Source organism: Pteropus alecto, unplaced genomic scaffold (assembly GCF_000325575.1).
Source record: "Pteropus alecto unplaced genomic scaffold, ASM32557v1 scaffold10, whole genome shotgun sequence".
Lineage (NCBI taxonomy): Eukaryota > Metazoa > Chordata > Mammalia > Chiroptera > Pteropodidae > Pteropus > Pteropus alecto.
In genome coordinates this window covers 9,847,586-9,868,844 of record NW_006431210.1, presented here as the reverse complement: position 1 = coordinate 9,868,844, position 21,259 = coordinate 9,847,586, and the positions used below count along the sequence as shown (strand labels likewise).

The following is a 21,259-nucleotide window of genomic DNA, read 5'->3' as shown; positions in this document are numbered from 1 at the left end:
TTCCCTCAGCTCCTGGCAACAACTGTTCTACTTTCTATCCCCATGGTATTTGACTATTCTTAGGTACTTTATATAAGCAGAGTCATACAATATTTGTCCTTTTGTGACTGGCTTATTTCGCTTAACATAATGTCTTTCATGTTCTTACATGTTGTAGCATGTGTCAAATTCTCCCTTTTTTGTAAGGCTGAATAGTATTCCATAATATGTGTATGTTGACTTAAAAAATGTCCAGCTATAGAGAATTTTTCTAAGAGTTTATTTGATACAGAATTGATGACAGATGCTTCAGAGAATAAGTTTTGCAGTTTCTTTTTATGCATTTGAAATTAAGGAAGGAATGTAAGGAAGAGTACATGGAGGTGAGAAAAAGCAAGGCGGGCATTGGATTATAGGATAATTAACAAGATTTTGTTCTCTCTTGTGGGTGGTCACATCTGTGAGGGTATTTATTTTGGCATTTCAAAGACATGTTCACCTATATGCTTAAAAACCTTTCACTAAAGAAGTTATATCCCTGGGCATGACTACCCACCATGATGTGCCCAGTTAGGAATTTACGATTTATTACAGCACCCCTTTTTCATCCACATATATAACACATTTTATTTATCCATTCATCCATTGATGGACATTTAGGTTGTTTGTACCTTGCGACAGTTATGAATAATGCTGCTCATGAACATTGGCGTACACATATCTGTTGATCTCTGCTTTCAGTTTTCTTGTGTATGTACTCGGAAGTAGAATTATTGAATCAAATGGTAATTCTGTGTTTAATTTTTTAACTAACTTTGTTTTGAACTTAGTTAAATCTTCGCGGTCCTTTATTGTTAGGCCCCATTTATTGTATATGTGTGTGAGGTGGGTGTTGAATCCGTAGCAGCTCTTTTATGCAATTGTATTCTGTGGGGAAAATACTAGCATTACTGCCTAAAAGTATGCTTCGTGTAATTGTAATTTGCCTGTTTAAAAATATGTCAGTGTAAGTTTAGAGCACATGTTTTGTCTACTGGATTGGAATCCCATTTGCTCCTTGCTACTTCTACTATCAGTGTTGCCTCAGGCTTCTGGTAGCAGTGTATCCAAAGAACCAGATAAAGCAGTTTTAAATTCTGTTTATCTCTTTTAAGCTTGTTTAGTGGCCTTCAGGACCATCTCCAAGAGAAGCAGCATCTGAGTTTGGATAAAGTTGGCTAAGTAACAAAGGAAAGGATATTTTTGTGGCTCCGAAGTCCATGTTCTTTCTGTTACACAGCAGTCAGGTTCCCTCCCCTTTTGTTATGAAAGAAATTTTATCTATAATTCAGGTTTAGTGAGAGAAGTCCCATTTTAGTATTGATTGTGCAGAATTGGCCACAGATATTAGAAGGACGAAATTGGCATTCTTTTTAAGTACTGTATATTTTATTATTTATAAATTGTGTCATATCTTTTGTATCAGTAAAATTTATAATCTTGGTGTAATGTTTTTTTAAAATATTTTTTATTTTTCAATTATAGTTGACATACAATCAATATTAGTTTTAGATGTTGAACTTGGCATTCTTGATAAATTTCTAAGGAAGGCTACAAGTACAGAGTTAATATACATGGAAATGAAAATGTCTACACATTGCTTTGGCTTTCTTAAAATAAAAGAAGTTTGAAAATTTTTCCCAGAAAAATAATATGTTGTAATTTAAAAGTTTACTTGCTATCTGCCAAAACATAACTTAGCCTTGTAGTCTTTTTCTGTAAAATACAAACCCTGGTAAGAAAGTGGTGCCTAGTAAGAAAGTAGATAAAGAAGGTAGAGCACAGGTGTGTGTTTGTTTGTTTTTTTTTTTAAGAAATGTAGTATAGGTTTTTTAAAGATAGAGGCCAATGTAAAATTCACGTGAGAAGACAAATTGCTCTGGTCATGTCAGTGTTTAGAGCTTGATGTTGACAGATTGCAATTACTTTGCTGGGTTTTTGATACTAAAAGACCAGGCCAGTTAAGCAGACTGGGAAATAGCCAAAATTGGGCTAGTTGAATAAATGTTAATTATTAAACTGTCTCCTCTTATTAGAAGCCTACTCTGACTTTGCCAAGCAAAATTAATTGCTCCCTCCTGCATGCTTGCTTCCTTCCTTATAACCATTGTGTTTCTGTCTCCCTCAGGTAGATGGTGAACTTTTTAGGGCAGAGATGTCATATCTTATTGTGTATTTTCAGCATCTAGCATAATTGCTTACACACAATAGACCATTTTAAACATTGGCCAAGTCACTTCTTAGTATGGACTTGTGCACAAATATAACAACATGAGAAGAAGCAACTACTGCAGTTATCAAAGGGGGAGATTGAAATCAGAGTTAGGATGTGGCCAAGAATAGAGGAAACCACTATGAGATCGAAACCAGAGAAAAGATTTTTGCTTCATGTGGTATATCAAGCTATTTCCTTGTCTCATTTTCTTGGTACTTTGGCCTATGGCCTGAAATTCTTTTGTTTATTTAGTAGACATTGAGGCATGAAATTTGTGGGGTGACAGAAGCATGTAATTTTAATGCAGCTTAACACAATGATAGTAGAGGCATGTGCATTGAGCATTACTCTGTGAAAGAGGGAATGGGAGAAATCTTCATAGAAGGTCATGTTTTAGCTGAGTAAGAGAAGTGAGAATACCTCCTGCTAAGCAAACAGTCTAGAAGAGTGGCTTAACAGATGACAGTAGAGCCTAGGAATTGTGGCAGATGGGAGCAGCTGGTACATGTGGGCAAACTACTGGAAAATTAGGCAGAGATCTGACTGGGAGGAACCTTGTTTCTGTTTTTGCTTTTCTTCTCTTTATTCTTTTTGTGCTAGTCCTTGGAATTTTTGCTTTAACCATAAGTAATGGGGAGCCAATGGAGAATTTTATGAAGCAGAATGACTATCAGAAATGTGTTTTGAAAGGCAGATTGGCAGTCTTGTAACCATGTAGAAGATGAATTATAGGGCAGATTCTGGAGGCAAATAGATGGATTTGGAGGCAATTGCAGTATTCAAACAAGAGAGGACGAGTTCTTATTGTGTCCAGAATAGGCAAATTCATAGAGACAGAAGTAGATTGGTGGTAGCCAGGAGCTGGGAGGAGTGACTGCTAATGGGTGTGGGGTTTCTTTTTGAGGTGATGTAAGTATCTGGAATTAGATAGTAGTGATAGTTGTGTAATCTTGTGAATATACTAAAAACTCACTGAGTTGTATATTTTTAAGTGGTGAATTTGATAGTGTGAATTATATTTCAAAGAGAGAGAGAGGGATGAAGAGTTCTTGAAACACGTAGAAACAATTAAAAAAAGGCCAAGGTGAGTTGGAGAAAACTCAGTGATAGAGAATTGACAATACTTGGAGACTGAATATTGGCAATGTCCAAAATTAAATAGAGGCTGGTTCTGAAGTTTCTAATTTCCATGATTGAATTGATAGGGAATAAAAAGCAAGTTTGAATTGTGTGAAACGTTTTGAATGTGTAATCAAGGCAATCAGTTAAAGGTGCCCAGATTTCAGGAGACTCTAGGACTAGAGAAAGAAATGAGTGTGTAGTTGACTGAAGAAGCCAGTCAAACTGCTGATAGATTAATATCTTGTGGCCAATGGAAGGTACTGTCCCATTTGCCCCTTATCCTTAAAGCTGGTATAGAGGTAGTGGTGTTTGTTATTTTTAAATCAAGCTGAATCTTTATGTTACTTTTCAGGCAGAAGCAAGGCTGGCAGCAAAACGGGCTGCTCGGGCAGAAGCAAGAGATATACGCATGAGAGAACTGGAACGACAGCAAAAAGAGGTAATTTGGGGGAATAACTCTAATGTCATGCTAGTCTAAAGAAAAATCAGTACTTAGCTAGTTTAATTCTGAAGTAAAATTGATGCCCTAAGCTAAAGTAGGCTTAGAGATGACAGTTATTTATTATAGACTTAAAGGTCCTAGAATTTCAATTAATTGTATTACAATATCTACATAGTAAAACACTGTGAAGTCATTCAACCTCACAGTTTTTAAGTGTATTTAATAATGGAAGAAAATATTCATGTAAGAAAATAAAAAACAAAGACTGGTAGGACTCTAATTTTGTGACACAAAACCTATATTTGCCCGTATATAGGGTCAAAAACTACTACAAAGAAGTGGTTACTATCAATACTTCGGTTTGTCTATAGTGGGATTATGATTGATTTTTATTTTCTTATGCTTTTCTGTATTTTATAAATTTCAATATGTTTTTATCATAAAGGAGAGCAAAAACAAAAAAATTTTAAATAGGCGTATAGAAATTAGGCTGCTTGAAAATGAAACAACTTTTTTTTTTTTTTTTTTTTACCCTTCTGACATTGACCTGGCTCTGAAAATCCCCATAAAAACTATTTCTGATGCTGTATTATTAGTACAAGGGGGAAAAAACCAGGATAGTATTAAACACTTTATTTTGATGTTGGTGGTAGAGCCTCTGCTAATAAATTAAAAATGTGTATAGATTCCATATTGTCACAGCTCAAAACCAAAACAGTTGATAGATATGATGCTAATATTTTTTAAACTCATAGATAGATTCAAATATTGAATGCATTTCTTGGCTTGAAATGAAAATGTTGTAATGCATTTTCTTTTATACTCCTAAAAATTTAGTAAATTATAAGGAGATAATTATTAAATATAAGTTCTATTTATTGTTCTCTAAACCATAATTTCTCCTTATAATTTACAGAGACCCATATATCTCTTATTAAACATATTTTGCTTACTAATTTTCTGTATTTTGAATGTGTAAGTTACTTTGAGTCAACAATCATTGTTCTTCAGGGCAAGTATATATGATTAACTTAAGGCTTTTCAGAGAATGCGGTATTTTAGAAACTGTTCAGTTTATGAAACCTTTGCATTTGTAGCACTCTCATCATTCCTTTGATCGGAAATGGGGACAGATTCAGAAGTGGCTGGTAGGCCATGATTGCCTGTCCTGCATGTTGTGATCAGTTGCTGAAATAATGCAATATTGAAGTAAAACATTGACTAATAGTTTGCAAAGTAGGAGTGTTTGGCATGTTTGAACCTAAAGGTCAGAGAGTGTCTCTTCTGTCTGTAGTGGACTAAACGTGTACTTGGAGTCTAACCATTTCTGTTGTAGTCTTCAGCCTCACACTCATTTCAGAATGCTCCTGACCAAGAAAGATTGAGTCGATGAAGATGTTTTCTTTCTAAGGATTTGTCCTTCTCTCCTTTACATGTGGCTCTCCCGCATTCTCCTCTCACCTTTCCCTCTCTCCCTCTTTCCTTCTTTCTTTTCTCTCTCCTCACCCTTTCTCTTTCTCTCTCTCTCTCTTTTTTTTTTTTTTTTTTTTTTACAAATTAAGTCAGCAGAGTCTTAGATGACTCAAGTTGTTCTTTCATCTCCTCTGGAAATTACTCTTATTTGTTTACTTCTCTCAGTTCCTTTTCAAGTCTTCTACCATCACTCCCAGATTTGTTAGCTATGAGAGCAAACTGCAGTAGAATATTAGTGTGAATCATTCCTAAATTTGAACTTTTTCAACTTATGTTCCCCAACTGTCTCTTATTGCAGGGCTTCTTAATTTGATAGGTGAATATAGTCTTGGGGGATGGAGCATGAAGCCTTAAAAGCTCACATAAAGTTTTGTGTATATGTGTATTTTATGTGAAATGCCCACAGGTATTTTTATTATCAGATACTCAAAGGAGTCTGTGATCTCTAAAGGGTTAAGAACCACTGTCTAACTGCTGCTAAACAAGCAACTTTCATTAGCAGATCCCTTCTATAGCAGTATTTTAAAGTATACCGGAATTAAAATATTTATGACTGTATTGACTTACAAATTTTAAATTTGTTGTTTTAATACTTGTCATTGTGATATTTTAGAAGAGATGGGGAAAGATATGTTTGGTTATTTAAAATTGAGGAACTCTGTATGGATGTGTTTGTTACTTTGGAATAGAACTTATCCTTTCTTATTACTAAAGCTAATTAGTTTTACTTAAAGTGTCTTCTGCATATAACTGGATTAACATTATTAATGATATAGTAAGAATGTTTTAGGCAGTGCCCTCGGGGGTCCCCTGGATCTATCTTTTGCTTCAACAGTGTTTGGACGGAACAGACCCAGGGACGCCCCTTCTTCCAGCCTCCGGCCACCCTCCAACCTCTTTTCTAGTCACAAACTTCAGAACCTTCTCAGCTATCCTTGGCCTCCAAGACCAGCCAACACCGTGTTTTGAACTTAATTTCTTATTGCCCAACAACCATGAGCTCTCAGATCCTTCAGAATTATGCCACCGAGGTGGAGGCTGCTGTCAACTGCCTGGTCGGCCTACATCTGCGGACCTCCTATACCTGCCTCTCTCTGGCTTCTATTTCAACTGCAACCATGTGGCTCTGGAGAGTGTGGGCTACTTCTCCCATGAGTTGGCCAAGGAGAAACACAAGGGTGCCCAGAGTCTCTTGAAGATGCAAAACCAGTGTGGCGGCCGTGCCTCCTTTCCAGGACCTGCAGAAACCTTCTCAAGATGAATGGAGTAAAACGCAGGATGCAGTGGAAGCTGCCATGGTCATGGAGAAGAACCTGAACCAGGCCCTTTTGGATCTGCATGCCCTGGGTTCTGCCTGCACAGACCTCCATCTCTGTGACTTTCTGAAGAGCTATTTCCTAGATGAAGAAGTGAAAATCATCAAAAAGATGGACGACCACCTGACTAACCTTCGCAGGCTGGCTGGCCCCCAGGCTCCGCTGGGCGAGTATCTCTTTGAAAGGCTCACCCTCAAGTATGACTAAGAGCCTTTGGAGCCCAGAGGCTTTTGAGGGGCCCCTCTGCATCCCCCTGGTGTTGGCCTTGTGCCTGAGCCTCTCCCTGCAACCAATAGGCAGCCTTCTAACCATCTTGGAGCCCTCTCCCATGCCTTGGACCAAATTGAAACAATAAACCTTTTTGCAGCAATTAAAAAACAAAAACAAAAACTTGTGTGTGAATAAAAGAAATCACTTTTGCTTGTAAATTTTCCATAGAAATATTAAATTTCTTTTAATTATGTATTATAGTTTTAAAATTAAATTCCCTAGGATTTTAATATCTTAAGACAGACCAAAACATTAAACAAGAAGAAAAGCCTATATTAAAATCTAATATTTGAGTCCTATGTTCAAAGGCCATGAAGATAAACATACTTTTATCTCTGACATGTGTGCAGTTCAGGCAGTGAGTGTGCTAGATTTTTATGGGCAAAGGGGAGCAATTTGGAGTAGAGGCTTATAATGCAGATGGTGACTAACCCAAGTCTCGACTAGGACTTGGCTAGGACTTGGACGTGCAGAGAAGGTAGGGTTTAATTTCAGGTAGGAATAATTATCACTTCTAACCCCTTGACACTCGCATTTTACTCCTTTCAAACTGATTATTTCATCTCACTTTTATCTTATTCTTGGCTCTCTGGCTGCTTTCTATGAGCCTGTAGTAGAAGTTGGCATGTGATAGTCACAATATAAAATATAAATTACTGATAAATTCATGATAAAATAAATAATGCATATACAAACAATAGGATTGTCAGTTATTAGAAGGAATAATCTTCTCATATTAAAATTTTCTCCTAATTTTAATACTTTTTTTTTGTATGGGAGTGAGATGTTGGGATTGAATAGGGAAAGCAAGGGCATGAGGCTCAGGAATGAAGGTAACTTTGAATGCGTTCTGTATGTCAACTGTGCTAGTGCTTTTTACATATGTTTTCATTTCACATTGTAAGATACCACTATTTCCATGTTATAGATGAGGTGTTAAAGGATTGGTGAAGTAAACAACTTTCTTAGTCTTTGACAGAACCAGAATTTGAAGGTATGAGAGAGTACCACATCCACTAATGGATTGGGAGGCAAAAAGACCAGTAAGAAAAGGGCCTAAGTCTTTCTGGGCCTTCAAATAAACAGTCTAGCTGGTGATTCTGTTTTTAAACTGGGTATCTTAATCAGTAGCTGTTGGTGACCTGAAAGAGTATGTGCAGTTTCTGAAGTTTCCTAGTTTAAAACTGGGGGAATGGTTCCAGCTTTGACTTAAATATTCTTTGTTGACAGAGAAGATGGCCAGATTTATTCATAGGGCTGTGGGTTTTTAAAAAATAAAATCACTTTTTTCTCATTTCAAGTGAATTTTTAAAAACAGTAGGTTTCATTTCCATTAATTTAACTGTAGCAAAACATAATTTTCCAGAAAGCTTTAAACAAATATATATCCATCTTTTAAGGCATTGTCCTGCTTGTTCAGCCTTGGATCTTTTATACTAATATAAGGACTCCCAGGACAACAAATAGGTTATGTTTTCCTGACTGTGGAAGAGAGTGATGCTCTGCCTTGTGAGGGGCACCTAAAAAAAGTTTGCTGAATTTTTTTCTATGTGCCCCTGGTGTTATTAATTTAAGGAAAGCCAGTTGGCAATTTAAATACTATTCTAGTAATACTTGAGAAATGAAGCTCTTTATTCTTCCAGATAAAGAGAAATCTCTGTGTAAAAACCAGAATACCTTGCTGTTTTCTTTATGTTCTTTCAATGTAATCAGTGTAGATTTAGCTGCTATAGGATAGAATCTTTATGGTTTAGTTGACTAGTGAGTCAAAAGATATGAATGCTGGTCCCAGCTTTCTGACTTTGTAGATTCTTAATCTTTTTGTGCTGCAATTTTTTTTTTTTACTGCACAATGAAGGGATCACTAGAGGATATCTGAGGACCCTTCTAGCTCTAAAAATAATTCTATTGTTGGTGCTAGGGTCTTTTCTTTCATACAAGGTTTCCTTCTATTTCCTTCATATGTACCACTATGCAAAAGTATTCAAGGTAGGGGGAGTAATTAAAAACTACCTAAATGCCTGCCTTTTTATACGAGTGGTGGTGCTGTGTGGCAGACTCTTAGTTAAAACATGTGTTTTGAGTCTTTTTGGTATAATAATTTGCTTTGAGCTTGCCTTGCTGTTTGTACCATAGCCCGCTAACCATATGTAGGTAATTAGATTTAGAGTGAAATTGATTAAAATTAAAAATTTAGTTCTTCAGTTGTACTTCTAGCATTTCACGAGCTCAGTAGCCACATGTAGTTAGTGGCTACGCTCTTAGACAGTACAGCATAGAACATTTCCATTGTTACAGAAAGTTCTGTTGGACAGTGCTGGTTTAAGATATAGTTTATGACTGAAATAAATTATATCCTCTCATTTCAAATTAGCTGATCTGTATGGGGTTTACATTCTATTCAGTAGTCTTCTGAAGTCTTTTTAGCCTTATTTTTTCAAATGGGGCTTAAAAGAGCTGTTTAAACATAGAGGTCTATTAACACTTAAGGTATTTTATTTATAATTTTTGCAATAGGCATAATTAAAAATAAATGTGAATTAATTTGTCTTTGCTGCATCTATAATGGGATGTGTTTTTTAGAGGTAGATTTTTAAAAAATGCCTTTGTGTGGTAGATGGAGTGAAAAGAAAGGACAGAATAAAAGGAAAATTTAACATTAAATCATGTGTATCACTCTAATCCGCCAAATAATCCTGGGAGGGGGCATGTAGAATTAACCTGTCTTTGTGGCACAAGACTTTTTAACCAAGCTAACTAGCTTAGAAGCAGTTACCCCTTAATTAACTGTACCTACCCTTCTGGGCTAATGCATATGTCCCCAGAACTTTTGTGGTATCACCTGATAGTCAAAGGAAAGAAATTTGCTTGGCTTCTTGCATATTACATGTGTCTTTTATATAACAAAAATGTAAATGAATTCCTAATGATCAGAACACCCTATTGGACATTGACTCATTGAATCATAGTAGTGCTTATAAGTAGACTTCTGAAGAGATTTGATCAAATGTGTCGATGTACACAGCAGATGACAAATGAATTTTTTGGAATTATATTTAAAGATCATGACGAAATAAGACATTAAATGTGATGTTTCAGTCGAATTACTCTTTCTGTATTTGCAATGAATCAACAGGTACAGTCACATCTATTCTACTTCTGTAATGCTGATGCTGTAGGTATTGATTCATCACTGTCATCAGTCATGACCCCAGTTGAACCAATTGTATTAGAATCTTAGTGCAATTTACTTTAACACTTAGGACCTTAAATTCTGAAGAGCAGAAGTTTCTTACTGTTTCAGTTGATTAGGTTCTAGGGATTAGGCGTTTGGACTTAATGCTCCATTGCTAATAGATAAACGTGGAAAAATTTAGAATTGCGTTTAATTTGTCAACTTTTAGGTTGTAGTCACTTTGCTCTCTTCAGAAGGCATAACTTTTGAAATAACTTTACTAGCTCTAAAATATTTATCCAGTTTCTTCTGATTTTTAGTAGTTTTTCATATTAACAGTACTCAGAGTCATTAGGTTGTTCTTTTCCAGTTAAAATGGTGAAAGACATTTTTTTCAGTGAGCAGAAAATTATAACTCAAATCTTTCTAAAGGTATAAACTGTCTCCTTAATACATCTCCAATAAAATAAACATTTCTTCTTTCCTTGCATAAACTTAACATTCACATTGAAAAATATAGATAAAAGTCGACTTTGAATGCTGAACTCAATTTCTCTTTGTTAAGTATGCTTGCTTATTTTTATCTTGGTATGTTGAACTCTCTTCGTCATGTGTAGATTACATTCTACAAGTGGTCAGACATACATAAACTTGTTGAAATAAAAAAACATTACCAAGATTATTTCCACTTTCTTTCCAACTGAAGCATGTGACTGCCCCAAACTTAGCTTTTGAAACTGAGCAGTCCACACCTGCTTGCTGTAAGGAAGACACAGCTGTGCTCTTAACTGACTGTGCTTTGCTCAGTTGTTCTGGTAGATTACCCTTTATTCAGTGATTAACTCTCCGTGTACTTTCTCCTTTCCCAGGAAGATTCGGAAAGGGCCAGGTATTCCCACCGGTCCAGTCATCATCGTCCTTATCCGGTTTGTAATATCTTGTAAACTTGCCTCTAGTACTTTTCCTCATTAACTTAACATAGTCGCTCACAAACTTTTGTTTTTATTTTTATCAGGGAGTTGAGGAGGCATTGTCCATTCGAAGTCTTGGCAGTCACAGGGTTGGTACTTTAAGCTGTTTACACCACAGTAGCAAAGCTACTACACCATTTCCTAAGCAATCTGAGAATGTTCATATATTCTTTTGCTTTTTTTTAAAGTAGAAAATGTTGGCAAAGTCCTTCCATTGCAGTGATACTTTCTCTCAAATTACTGCTATAAGTAAATCAATTTTAAAATCATGAATATTTTCATCTATTATCATATGTACTCTTTTTCTATAAAATGACCTCTGATTTTAGAAAATAGTCACAAAATAATAAGATTGATTTTACAGAATAACATCTGCATGGTTCTAACTTTCAGATTTTTCCTATTTTCATATTTTTAAAAATAACGATTGGGAAATTTTTTGAGGCTCGAATGATTAATTATAGTTTTATTGCATGGAAAATTGAGCTACTGATTTGAAAAATTCCCTTGTCATACTTATAGAAATTATCATGCTTCAACATTTTGATTAACATTTTGCAGTGTGCCTCAGGTTTTTAGCATACATTGTTGTAAATCAAGATAAATGAGAGGTCATTCATTAAAGACTTGCATATTGTGCCAATACACTGATCTCTCTCTTCTTAAAGAATTGTGCTTTAAACTTTAAAGCAATACTTTTAATTTGCACATTGATAATATATATATACTTACATCCAACTTTTTTCATTGGTTAAGTAATCTCTTATGTTAAGTTCTATATTTGTTAATTTTCCTCCAACTCTAGTTTTCTTCCCATCTTGTATAATGTATAAAAATATACTGTAATGAAACTAAATATGTTCTGGTATGTTAGTTATTGATGTGTTTGTATTCTTAAATAGTTATTTACTCTGGTTATACTTCTTATTGGAAATAAATCTGAAAGTTCACTAATGACATTTAAAAGAAATATAATTACTGTCTTTTTAGAGTAAGTTAGTAAACTAGTGTTTGAATCATAAGTATGATGGTTAATTACAAAAGTTTAGATTTATAAGAATATTAAGAAGCCGTTGCAGAAATCTAATCAGCAGCTTCAGAATTTTACTGGAGAAAAACTTCAGGACAATAAATTTGTCATGCTTCTCCCTAGATATATATGCGTGTGTGTGTGTGTGTGTGTGAATATATATGCGTTTGAGCTCACAAACCATGCACTGGACTGGTTTGTCGGTATTTTTTTCTTAAACACTTTGAAAAGAATCATAAAGGGAATTAGTCAATAAAAGCTTAGAAGCTGAGTGTCTTGAGGGTTTTGAAAATAATCCCCTCTCTACACTTTTTAAAAATGTATGGCTTTTTATTTTTTTATTTTTTGCTTTCTATGATAATGTTCACAGTATGAAGTTTCACAGTTATTATTAAGCTGGTTATTTGTAAATTTGTATGCGACCTCAGGAAAACTTGGTTATTGTATATTAGTTTAACCTAATGGTAAAACCATGGAAGTTCAACCTAATTCAAGAGTCTTTAAAACAAATCTGAAGACAAACAAAAAAGAAATTTGTAAGTAAGCTAATAAGGAATTGTTACACATAGAATATAATTTCCATAAAAAGAAAATCAACTCATTATTCTATATTATATGAGTTGATTTTCTTTTTATGGGAATTATATCATTAAATACATTTAAGATATAACCAGAACTCTCACAGTATTTTATTTCATTATGGTAATTATGAAAATTTGTTGCTATGGGAAAAAGAGTAAAGCTCCCAATATTTAAAAAAATCAGTGTGTGAATTAAAGTATTAATAAAAATTTTACACCCTAGAGGAGACTCTAGTACTTTACCGTGTGTAGGTTTATATCCAGCACATTTTAAATATTTAGACTTTCCTGGAAATAACATTGTTTAAAAGAAGTATAAATGAGATTAGTTCTTTTCTTTTAACTAGATAATATTAGGAGTTCTAAGTTTTCATCAGATTATTTGCCTTTTAAAATTCCTTTACCATTTACATTTACAAGCTGAGTATACAGACAACATTTGTTCTCTGTAAAAATAAATGTGGTGGCCTAAAACACTGACCTAGATTTTATTGGGGTTTGCTGTTTAATTTTTGGGTTTTGGTATTTCTCTGCCAGTTATCTTTTAAAATATTATTTTTACTTATGAGCCACGTATTTAAAAGTCTACCACTTTTGGACCTTGTATTTGATGTATGAACATTAGCAGTACCTGGAAGTGAAGCAGTTGTATTTATGGTTTATATCTCATTCTTAGGACTTTGATCTTTCCTTTCGTGCAATTAACTTTCAGATACTGCCTTCTTGAAAGGTGGCCTGCCAGAGCTGTTTGGGCTGGAAATTGTGTCAATGCTATAGACATTCTGTATTAAAATAAAAAGAGCAAAAATGGTTTAAGACTGTGAGTGATAAGTTTTGGGGAGGGAGGATTAAATAAAAACCCCAAGTTTAGAATTGAAACAATCTGTTGCTTTAAAAAAACAGTATGTCTTAAAACCGCCGCCCCCCCCCAAACACATCTTGCAAATACTTGGTCACTGCTTTATATACTGAAATACAAGAAGACTATAAGATAGCCATCCAAAATTAGAAAATGAGGTGATCTTGAATCAGAACAGTAAGGATACATTGCTATTTCTCACTGGTGGAGATTTTTTTTTTTTTTTTGTATATATTAGTTCCTGTTTATATGTCAATGGCCTTTGTATAATTTTAATGAATTCAATTTTAATATGCTTCCAATTTATTTTTTGTCATTTACTGCTGCTACACTGTTTAATTCTGTTGAAGAGCCCATCGAAGGATATAACCGGAACACATTGGAGCAGAGCCAGTACACTCAAAAGGAAAGACATCATGGTGTGTAGTCCAGAAAAATGTGCAGTGTTAGTATTATGCCTTCGTTGTTGACTCTCAGAATTCTGGGGGCTTGAGTAATTGGTACATTCTAATAGAAATTGATACCTCCTGAACTTTGTTTTTACAACTTGTTTGCTATACCTTTGATTTTATTTCCAGATGAAAACCTTTGGGCAAGTTTCTCTGAGAGTTAAAAATTTTTCATTTTGATAGATTATAATAGAAAATTTGGAAATGTTTTAGCTAGAGCCCTCATATTTTCAATTCTCCTTCCTTTGATGAATTATTTTGTTTTTAAACAACATAAATACAACTGTCACTTGGTGGGGGGATATTAGTTCTTTTGGTTTACCCAGTGGTTCTCGTAACGATTGGGGTGTCCAAGTTATGGATTTTCCTACTAGGTAGATTCAGCAATCTTTTAAAACCAGCTTAACTCTGTATTATATTTTGGAAAGGGAAAATTGACATAGGTTAGTTTCTGTTCATTTTGTTAAATCCTATGCCTTTGTAAAATGCCGTTGGCACTACAGAAAGGATGGAAAGAAATAAGACATGACTATTCTTTTCAATGAACTTATCTGGTTCAGAGGATGGAGTAGTTCGTATGCTAGAAGGTTTGGCTTAAGTAATATGTTTTGGCTGTGGTGTTTTTAAAATAAAAACGATAATTTGTTAACTGATAAAAGAAGTACATGAAATTTCTTTAGAGAAAGAACTTTATTTTCAAGGAAATGTCACTCACTATACAGTGTCATTTATCATTGCACATCATTTACCAAATGCACACCTTTAGGCACTTTAGAAAATTTCATATAAACAAGATTTATCTTTTTACTCACATAGTAACACTTTTTTGCTTGCCTTTGCTGTTAATTTCAGGATAATATAAGAAAAGCATGCAAATGCAGATATTTTGCTCCAATATTTTTTGGATTATTACAGTATTGTTTTCATTGAATTTATACCAGTGGTGTAATTGTACTACTTAGCCTTATACTATTGAAATATATTTCTGGGGGTTTCTGCAGTATCTTTTATAAATGACCATCTCATTGGGCATGAAGGGAGGGACTTTGTTCTGCTTGAACTCTTATTTTAATGTTTTATTAGAACTAGGTTGTATAATTTGGTCTTCCAGTATATTTTAAGCTTTTTAAAATTGTAGACTTTACAACAAGAAATGCATTTTATACCGTGATCCAGTATACACCTGCAGATATGTCTTTGTTTCAATAAATACAATATGAAACAAAGTTTCATGAAATAATATTTACTCTTACTGTGTATGATATACTCTGATATTTTTCTTCTATTTCATTTTTTAAAAAAAATTCTGGTTGAACGCAAACCGATTTCATGAACTACTCATGAGTTACAACCTGCACTTAGTAAAACATTACTCTAGATCAAGTTTTCATTAGTGTTTCCTACTATCCTAACTAGGTATAAGAGTTGCAAAAGAAAGATATGTATATACACCAAACTACCTGAAGAACTTATTCATTGTTTTTATTTTTTTTTTGTATACATTGCTTCTCTGGGTAAGATTGCTTAAAAAAATATAAGCTAGAATGCTTTAAAAACAATTAGGAAACCACCGATATAATTCAGTTTTTGGGTTTGAAATGTGGTGGTCCGTGTATTATCTAATTTTCTTAAAGACCCTACCTGAAATGTGGCTTTCTGTTTTTATCATAAATTTTATATATTTTTCTTTGATTTATACTTAACGCCACACTTATGTATACTGTGCATTCCACACTATGCTTGGAGCAACTTTCTGGTTTTGTTCAGCATTTTTAATAGGGAATGTTCTTGGGGAGGGCATTTTTTCAGGTGTGTGTCTATAAGCAGATCCAAGGGAAGTCCCCTATTTTGATGCTGTAGTTGTTTCTTGTAAGCTTGATTAGTTATGTGCTTTTGCCTCACTGCCTGTCTTTGCCTTGCTTTTATCCTGTTCAAATGATGGGAAATGATGGTAACAGTCACAACACTAAAAAGTAAAACATATCTGGACTTCAGAATGCTTATTTCTTTTATTTTAAGCCATCTTTTAGTGTGTTTTTTCCTAGTGTACTGAGATTGAATCATCTCACCATTACCGATTATGAAGTCTGTATTTGAAAGGGAACATGCAGTTTTACATTATAGTTTAGCAATAACTTATACTAGGAAAGGGGGGGAGGAGAATATTCTTTAATTCACTGTAATAGCCTTTGTGTTTAATAATTTTGGGCTTTTTAAGTAGTGCTGGATTTTTAATAACTTTGCAAATGTTACTTTTTTCCCTCTTTATATTTCTGATTTTGGAAATACCACCAACTTTCATCTTTTTCTGAAATCCAGTATGATCCTCTCAAGGATAAATCGTCGAGACTTTCATCATTAGTATGTAGTGCATGACTTTGTGTTAAATGTAGTTTTAGTTTATAAATACCTGATGATACTAATCATAGAGTGTGACTGATTTTCACAGGTTTGTTATGATGTTTGGGGAAAACATGACTAACAAAGCAAAAACTATTATTTTGCAGTTGTGGCATGATTAACATTTGAATACTTTCCTTTAGAATTTTAGGATCATATAAAAATTATTTGCCTTCCTATTCAGGACTAAGATTGGTAGCAATATCATTTCTTAGAATGATGAACCACCCATCTGACACCTACTCGTCGCCCCCAGAAGCCATGTTTCTAGCAGAGTTTTGGTACACATTGAACTATAGCAGCACAGGCCCACTGTATTTCATGCTAGATGTCAGAAGCTAGCAGGTGTGACTTTGCTAAACAGAAAATTTCCAGCAGTGACAGTGGATACCTGAAACATCAGTTATGTCCACTCATTTTTGCTTAGTTTGATTTGTTTTTTATGGTATGTCATTTTAGCCAAGGAAGTTAAGCTATAGCATGTTTTAATATTATGTCAATAGATTGCCTGAATTTCTAGGCTGTATAGACATCTCTTAAAATGCTCAGGCAATGTACAAAAGGAAAGATATAGATATCTCATGAAAGAGAAATGAGTCTGTAGTCATTGATTTGGGTTCCAGCTGCGCATATCATAGACTGCCTAGAGCAGACTGTTCATGGGTAGGACGCTTCTAGCTGCACGTCCTTATTTCAGGCAAGCAGAGCCTACCTAGATTGGATTTCTTGTCTACCAATTGACCTGTTTAGTAGTAGTAGTTCTTTATCCTGGCATACACACTTGGCTCTGTACTCCTAGAAGAAGTTATGTATCAGGACAGTGCTATCTTCAAAGGGCTCATGTATAAGGTTGTTGTCTAATAATGCTGCTGCTGTGCGGGACAGCCATACCATCTTTGCTTTTTTCCTCCTGAGCAGCACATACCATGGGACCACTAACTTGGGTTAGGAATACTGTCTGGGGCAGTGCAATATCATGTTCTTTGTTATCTCAACCTTGTTTTTTATTGATCCAAAGGATTGTTTTATGGCCTTTAGGTAAGGAAGACTATAGAAGGAAGTGGACTTCTTTGTCACCATACCTTTATAAAAAAGATCGACTCAAATGAGGTGTTGAGTGAAGGTCCCACAAATATCCTGCCTGGCTGTGTCCTAATTAATTATTTTTTAGCTGGCTAGACACTGAGCTGGATGGCCCAGGGGTAGGTAAGAGGAAGTGCAGATGTGCAAAGAGGTGTTATATCTTAGCCAGTCAAGTACAGTGAATCATTTACTAACAGCTGGAAATTAGATTGCATGTAGACTACTCTGTAACTCATATGGACCTTTCTGTGTATAATTTCGTTAAATTAGTTTTAAAACTTCACTACATAATTATTATTCTTCATATATTTAACTTCAAATGTTTACTTTCAGAATCATTCTTATGGAATGAAGAAGAGAGCTGGTTCTCATAAAGACCTGCTGGTTAGTTCCGTTGTGTCTCGTATCACATTATCTTGTGCTGCTGATTACTTTTAGAGAACTTAAGAATTATGACTGCTTCGATGTGCGATTTGATAATATACTGGAACATGATTTGCCAGAACCTTATTTAAAAATAATTTTGTTTTCAATATAAAATTTAATATTAAGTTAATATACACTAATCCTGAGGGCTAGAGGTTGGACGGTGTCACAACCTCTAAAGAAGTTCCTTAACAATGTATATTCATATATGAACTGTCCTTTAGAATATACCTCAAGAATAGGTTAAGTGAGACATTCTTATCCTTTAGAAATTAAAATAGATTAAATTGTGGTATTATAGGTAGTATCAAACTCACAAATAGGCTTCATCCTAAAAGTTTGTTAGTAGGTCTGATTTTGAGAACTTGGAATAAATTATCTGGTAGGTACATTAAGGTATTCAGCGACAGAGTTCCCATGCTGTCTTGCAGAAGACTCTTTTACTTATAATGTGATTAAACTGAAGCACTAATAGTGCTCTCTATTCCAGCCACCTTGCTAAACAACATTTCTATGGGGAAAACAAATGTGCCCAGAATGCCTATTTGTGATGCTGGGAACACCTGTTCCTTGTTAGGCTGCCACCGTACTGGCAAAGGACGTGCAGTCCCAAACTCCTTGCTAATTCAGGGTTCCCACAGTAGGGGCTCTGACCATTGCTGGGGTGGAGAGAGGCTCAGGAGACTTTGGCTTGTAGAAAGGAGGAGGGAGGAGAGAATATAATGGAGAGGACTTTAGTAAGAAGGCTCGGAGGGTCGAGTATTGGGGACTCTGGGGAGAGATGACTCATGGTGCCTCATGGAGGGTGAGTATATGGAGGAAGGCAGGGCCAGGAGAGGCAGGGGTTGGGTAGGAGTAAAGATGTCCCTGATTACAGTGTCGACAGTGGAGGAGGCTTTCAGTCAGGAATTGCCTGAATTTCCTTAACCTTGAGTTAAAAACAATGGCTGTAGAAGTTAGGAAGGGAATTCCGCCCCCTCTCCCCCACCAAAAAACCCCCCACAATATATAGGATTACTATTTTGTACAGTGTATTGAACATAAACCACCATAGATGTTTTAGACCAGACCATATTTGGTGTGTTCTCTCTTTTCTCTCTCATTGGTAATTTAATTTGATCAGTTTATTTTGACAAATAATAGATCTAGGAGAAGTTTGGAAAAAATGACTGTTTAATAATAGCTGTGACATTGCCAAGTGGATTATAAAAGTGGCAATTATTCAGTTGTCCTGGATTTTTCAAGGACATGCCTATGTATAACATGAAAATAAATCACTTATTTTCATTCCATTTTACCTGAGGTTTATATTCGTGTTTTTAAAGTAAAAAAAAAAACAAAAGTAATTTCTTTGAAAACAGTTAACTTTAAATATTAATCTTTTTTTGAGAGATTGAAATTATTATTTTGATTTTTATTCAGTACTACTTAATGCTCTAAAGTCATTGTTTGTGGGGGCAAGGGGTTTGGCAATCTCAGATCTTGCTTTTGTGTGTTCAGATTTTGCCTTTGTGTGCTGTTAGGTTAACCATTTTTAACCTAAGAAAAATGTGTTTGATTTTGCTTCTTGCAGAGTGGCCTCTACTTTGACCAGAGAAGCTATAGCAGTCTTAGACATAGCAAACCCACCTCTGCCTACTACACTCGGGTTTGTCTAGAGTTTTTTGGCTTCCTGTTTTATCCAACTTTAACACATTTCTAATGTCCTATTTTGCATTTTGAATAGTTAGAACTAATCTGTGAATGGCTGGTTAGGCTATACTAGTTTGTGGTAACTGAATTCATATACTCCATGTGAGTAAATTTAAACAGTGGAAACTATTGAATTACCATATTTGTGAGTACCACTAAAAAATTTTTTTCTGACAAAAAACTTTTAACATACAAAAAAATTCAAAGAATTGCTTAGTAACCACCCAGTACCTATCACTTACATTCTACAATTAACATTTTACTGTGTTTCATTTATTAATTATCTATCCGTCCCTCTATGCATCCATCAATCCATCTTTTTTGGGGGGTGCATTTCAGAATAATTGTAGGCATCAGTACACATTATGTGTATGCCCTTTTAATGAAAGCTTACATGTGAAAATTTAAACTGTAAGTGGAATGAGAAGAATATAATTATTTGCCCAATGTTAAAACCTTTGTTTTTTTCAAGGCATCTGGCACATCATACATTTAAAATGCATTAAATATAGCACACAGTACACTTAAAATAATTCGGTTGTCAAAACCTACGCACACAATTAGATACTCTTATTATTTTCTGTGTCTGATTAAGCCTGGTAAAAAGGAATTGAAAAGTGTGTCTTCAAATGATGTCAGGAAAAAAAGATTTAATTCCTTTTTAAAAAATGGTGTGCCTCGGTAGTGCATGGATTCATTGTGACCAGTACGTTCTACCTGATTAAACAAGGTACTTTGTCCATACTTGTTTGGAAATACAGGTTTTTCTGTTCTTTTCCAGACACATGGAAAAGAGTGTTTACAGTGATAACTTAGTGCTTACTTACTTGGATCCCCAATAATCAGGCTAAGGCCATTTGGAATTTGACGTGAGATCATTGAAAATATCACAAGAGCTGCTGGTGACTGGGATGTGGCCACAGTTGGCCACACTCCCTGTGCCATGGCCCTCTTTTCCTGAGTGTTTTCTTAGGTTGCCGTCCCATCTCCTAACATTAATGTTCAAAGACCAATAGAACGTAAATAATGTATAGAAAACTATTCCAAGTGTTTTTCTTTCTTATCCCTTAAAATTGGTACTTGAAAAGATTTCTAATGATTAAGTTTCTCTCACTTCATGTGTAACTTAAGTACTTTAAGCACTCAGGAATTGCTAATGAATTTTGGAGTATAAAATAAACATAAGTCTTCTGACCTCATGACGGTGAGATCAATTCATATTTTTTCTTATTCTTATTCTCTCCCTCCCTCCTTCAGTCCCTCCCTCCCTCTCTCCCTCCCTCTCTCTCTCTCTTTCTCTCTCATTTCATTGTTTTGTTTTTCTTTCTTAGCAGTCTTCTTCCCTCTACAGTGACCCTCTGGCAACATCTAAGAGTAACAGGGTTAGTACTTTCTGAGAAATATGTTGCCTTCAAAACTACCAGTTGCCTTCCTTTGGGTTAAATCATGTGCTTTTTTCATAGGCCTTACCTACTGCAAATTCTGGTCTGCTGAGAAGCACCAGTCTGGTTTGTATTTTCCTCTTCCAGCACGTGTACTCCTGGTGGGGCCACTGTCATGGTGCTGACTCTGGCTTGACAACTTCCCTCCAAAATCGTCAAGAACACATAGCTTTAGTACTATGTGTACTGCAGAGTGTGTGGCTTTTGCTTAAAATACAAAACTTTAGGGGAGTAAAAATGAGCATATTCTCTTCATGGCGGTAGATACTGCTGGCTGTTGGTAGGCCCTTGCTTA

The 21,259-nt window shown here is 35.0% G+C and overlaps 1 protein-coding gene across 2 annotated transcripts in view; it reads left to right on the top strand.

Annotated features, from left to right (window-relative positions):
• LRRFIP2 (LRR binding FLII interacting protein 2) overlaps window positions 1-21,259 on the top strand; it is a 103,958-nt gene that overhangs the window by 32,267 nt on the left and 50,432 nt on the right. Inside the window, exons 4-12 of one of the 2 annotated variants that reach the window (XM_006905759.3) lie at window positions 3,708-3,794; window positions 4,895-4,945; window positions 10,901-10,957; window positions 11,047-11,091; window positions 16,241-16,282; window positions 17,738-17,788; window positions 19,404-19,478; window positions 20,854-20,904; window positions 20,986-21,030. In XM_006905759.3, the coding sequence (XP_006905821.1) occupies window positions 3,708-3,794; window positions 4,895-4,945; window positions 10,901-10,957; window positions 11,047-11,091; window positions 16,241-16,282; window positions 17,738-17,788; window positions 19,404-19,478; window positions 20,854-20,904; window positions 20,986-21,030 (504 nt within the window). The remainder of the gene's footprint in view (window positions 1-3,707; window positions 3,795-4,894; window positions 4,946-10,900; window positions 10,958-11,046; window positions 11,092-16,240; window positions 16,283-17,737; window positions 17,789-19,403; window positions 19,479-20,853; window positions 20,905-20,985; window positions 21,031-21,259) is intronic. The other variant, XM_015596977.2, reaches the window with a different exon arrangement.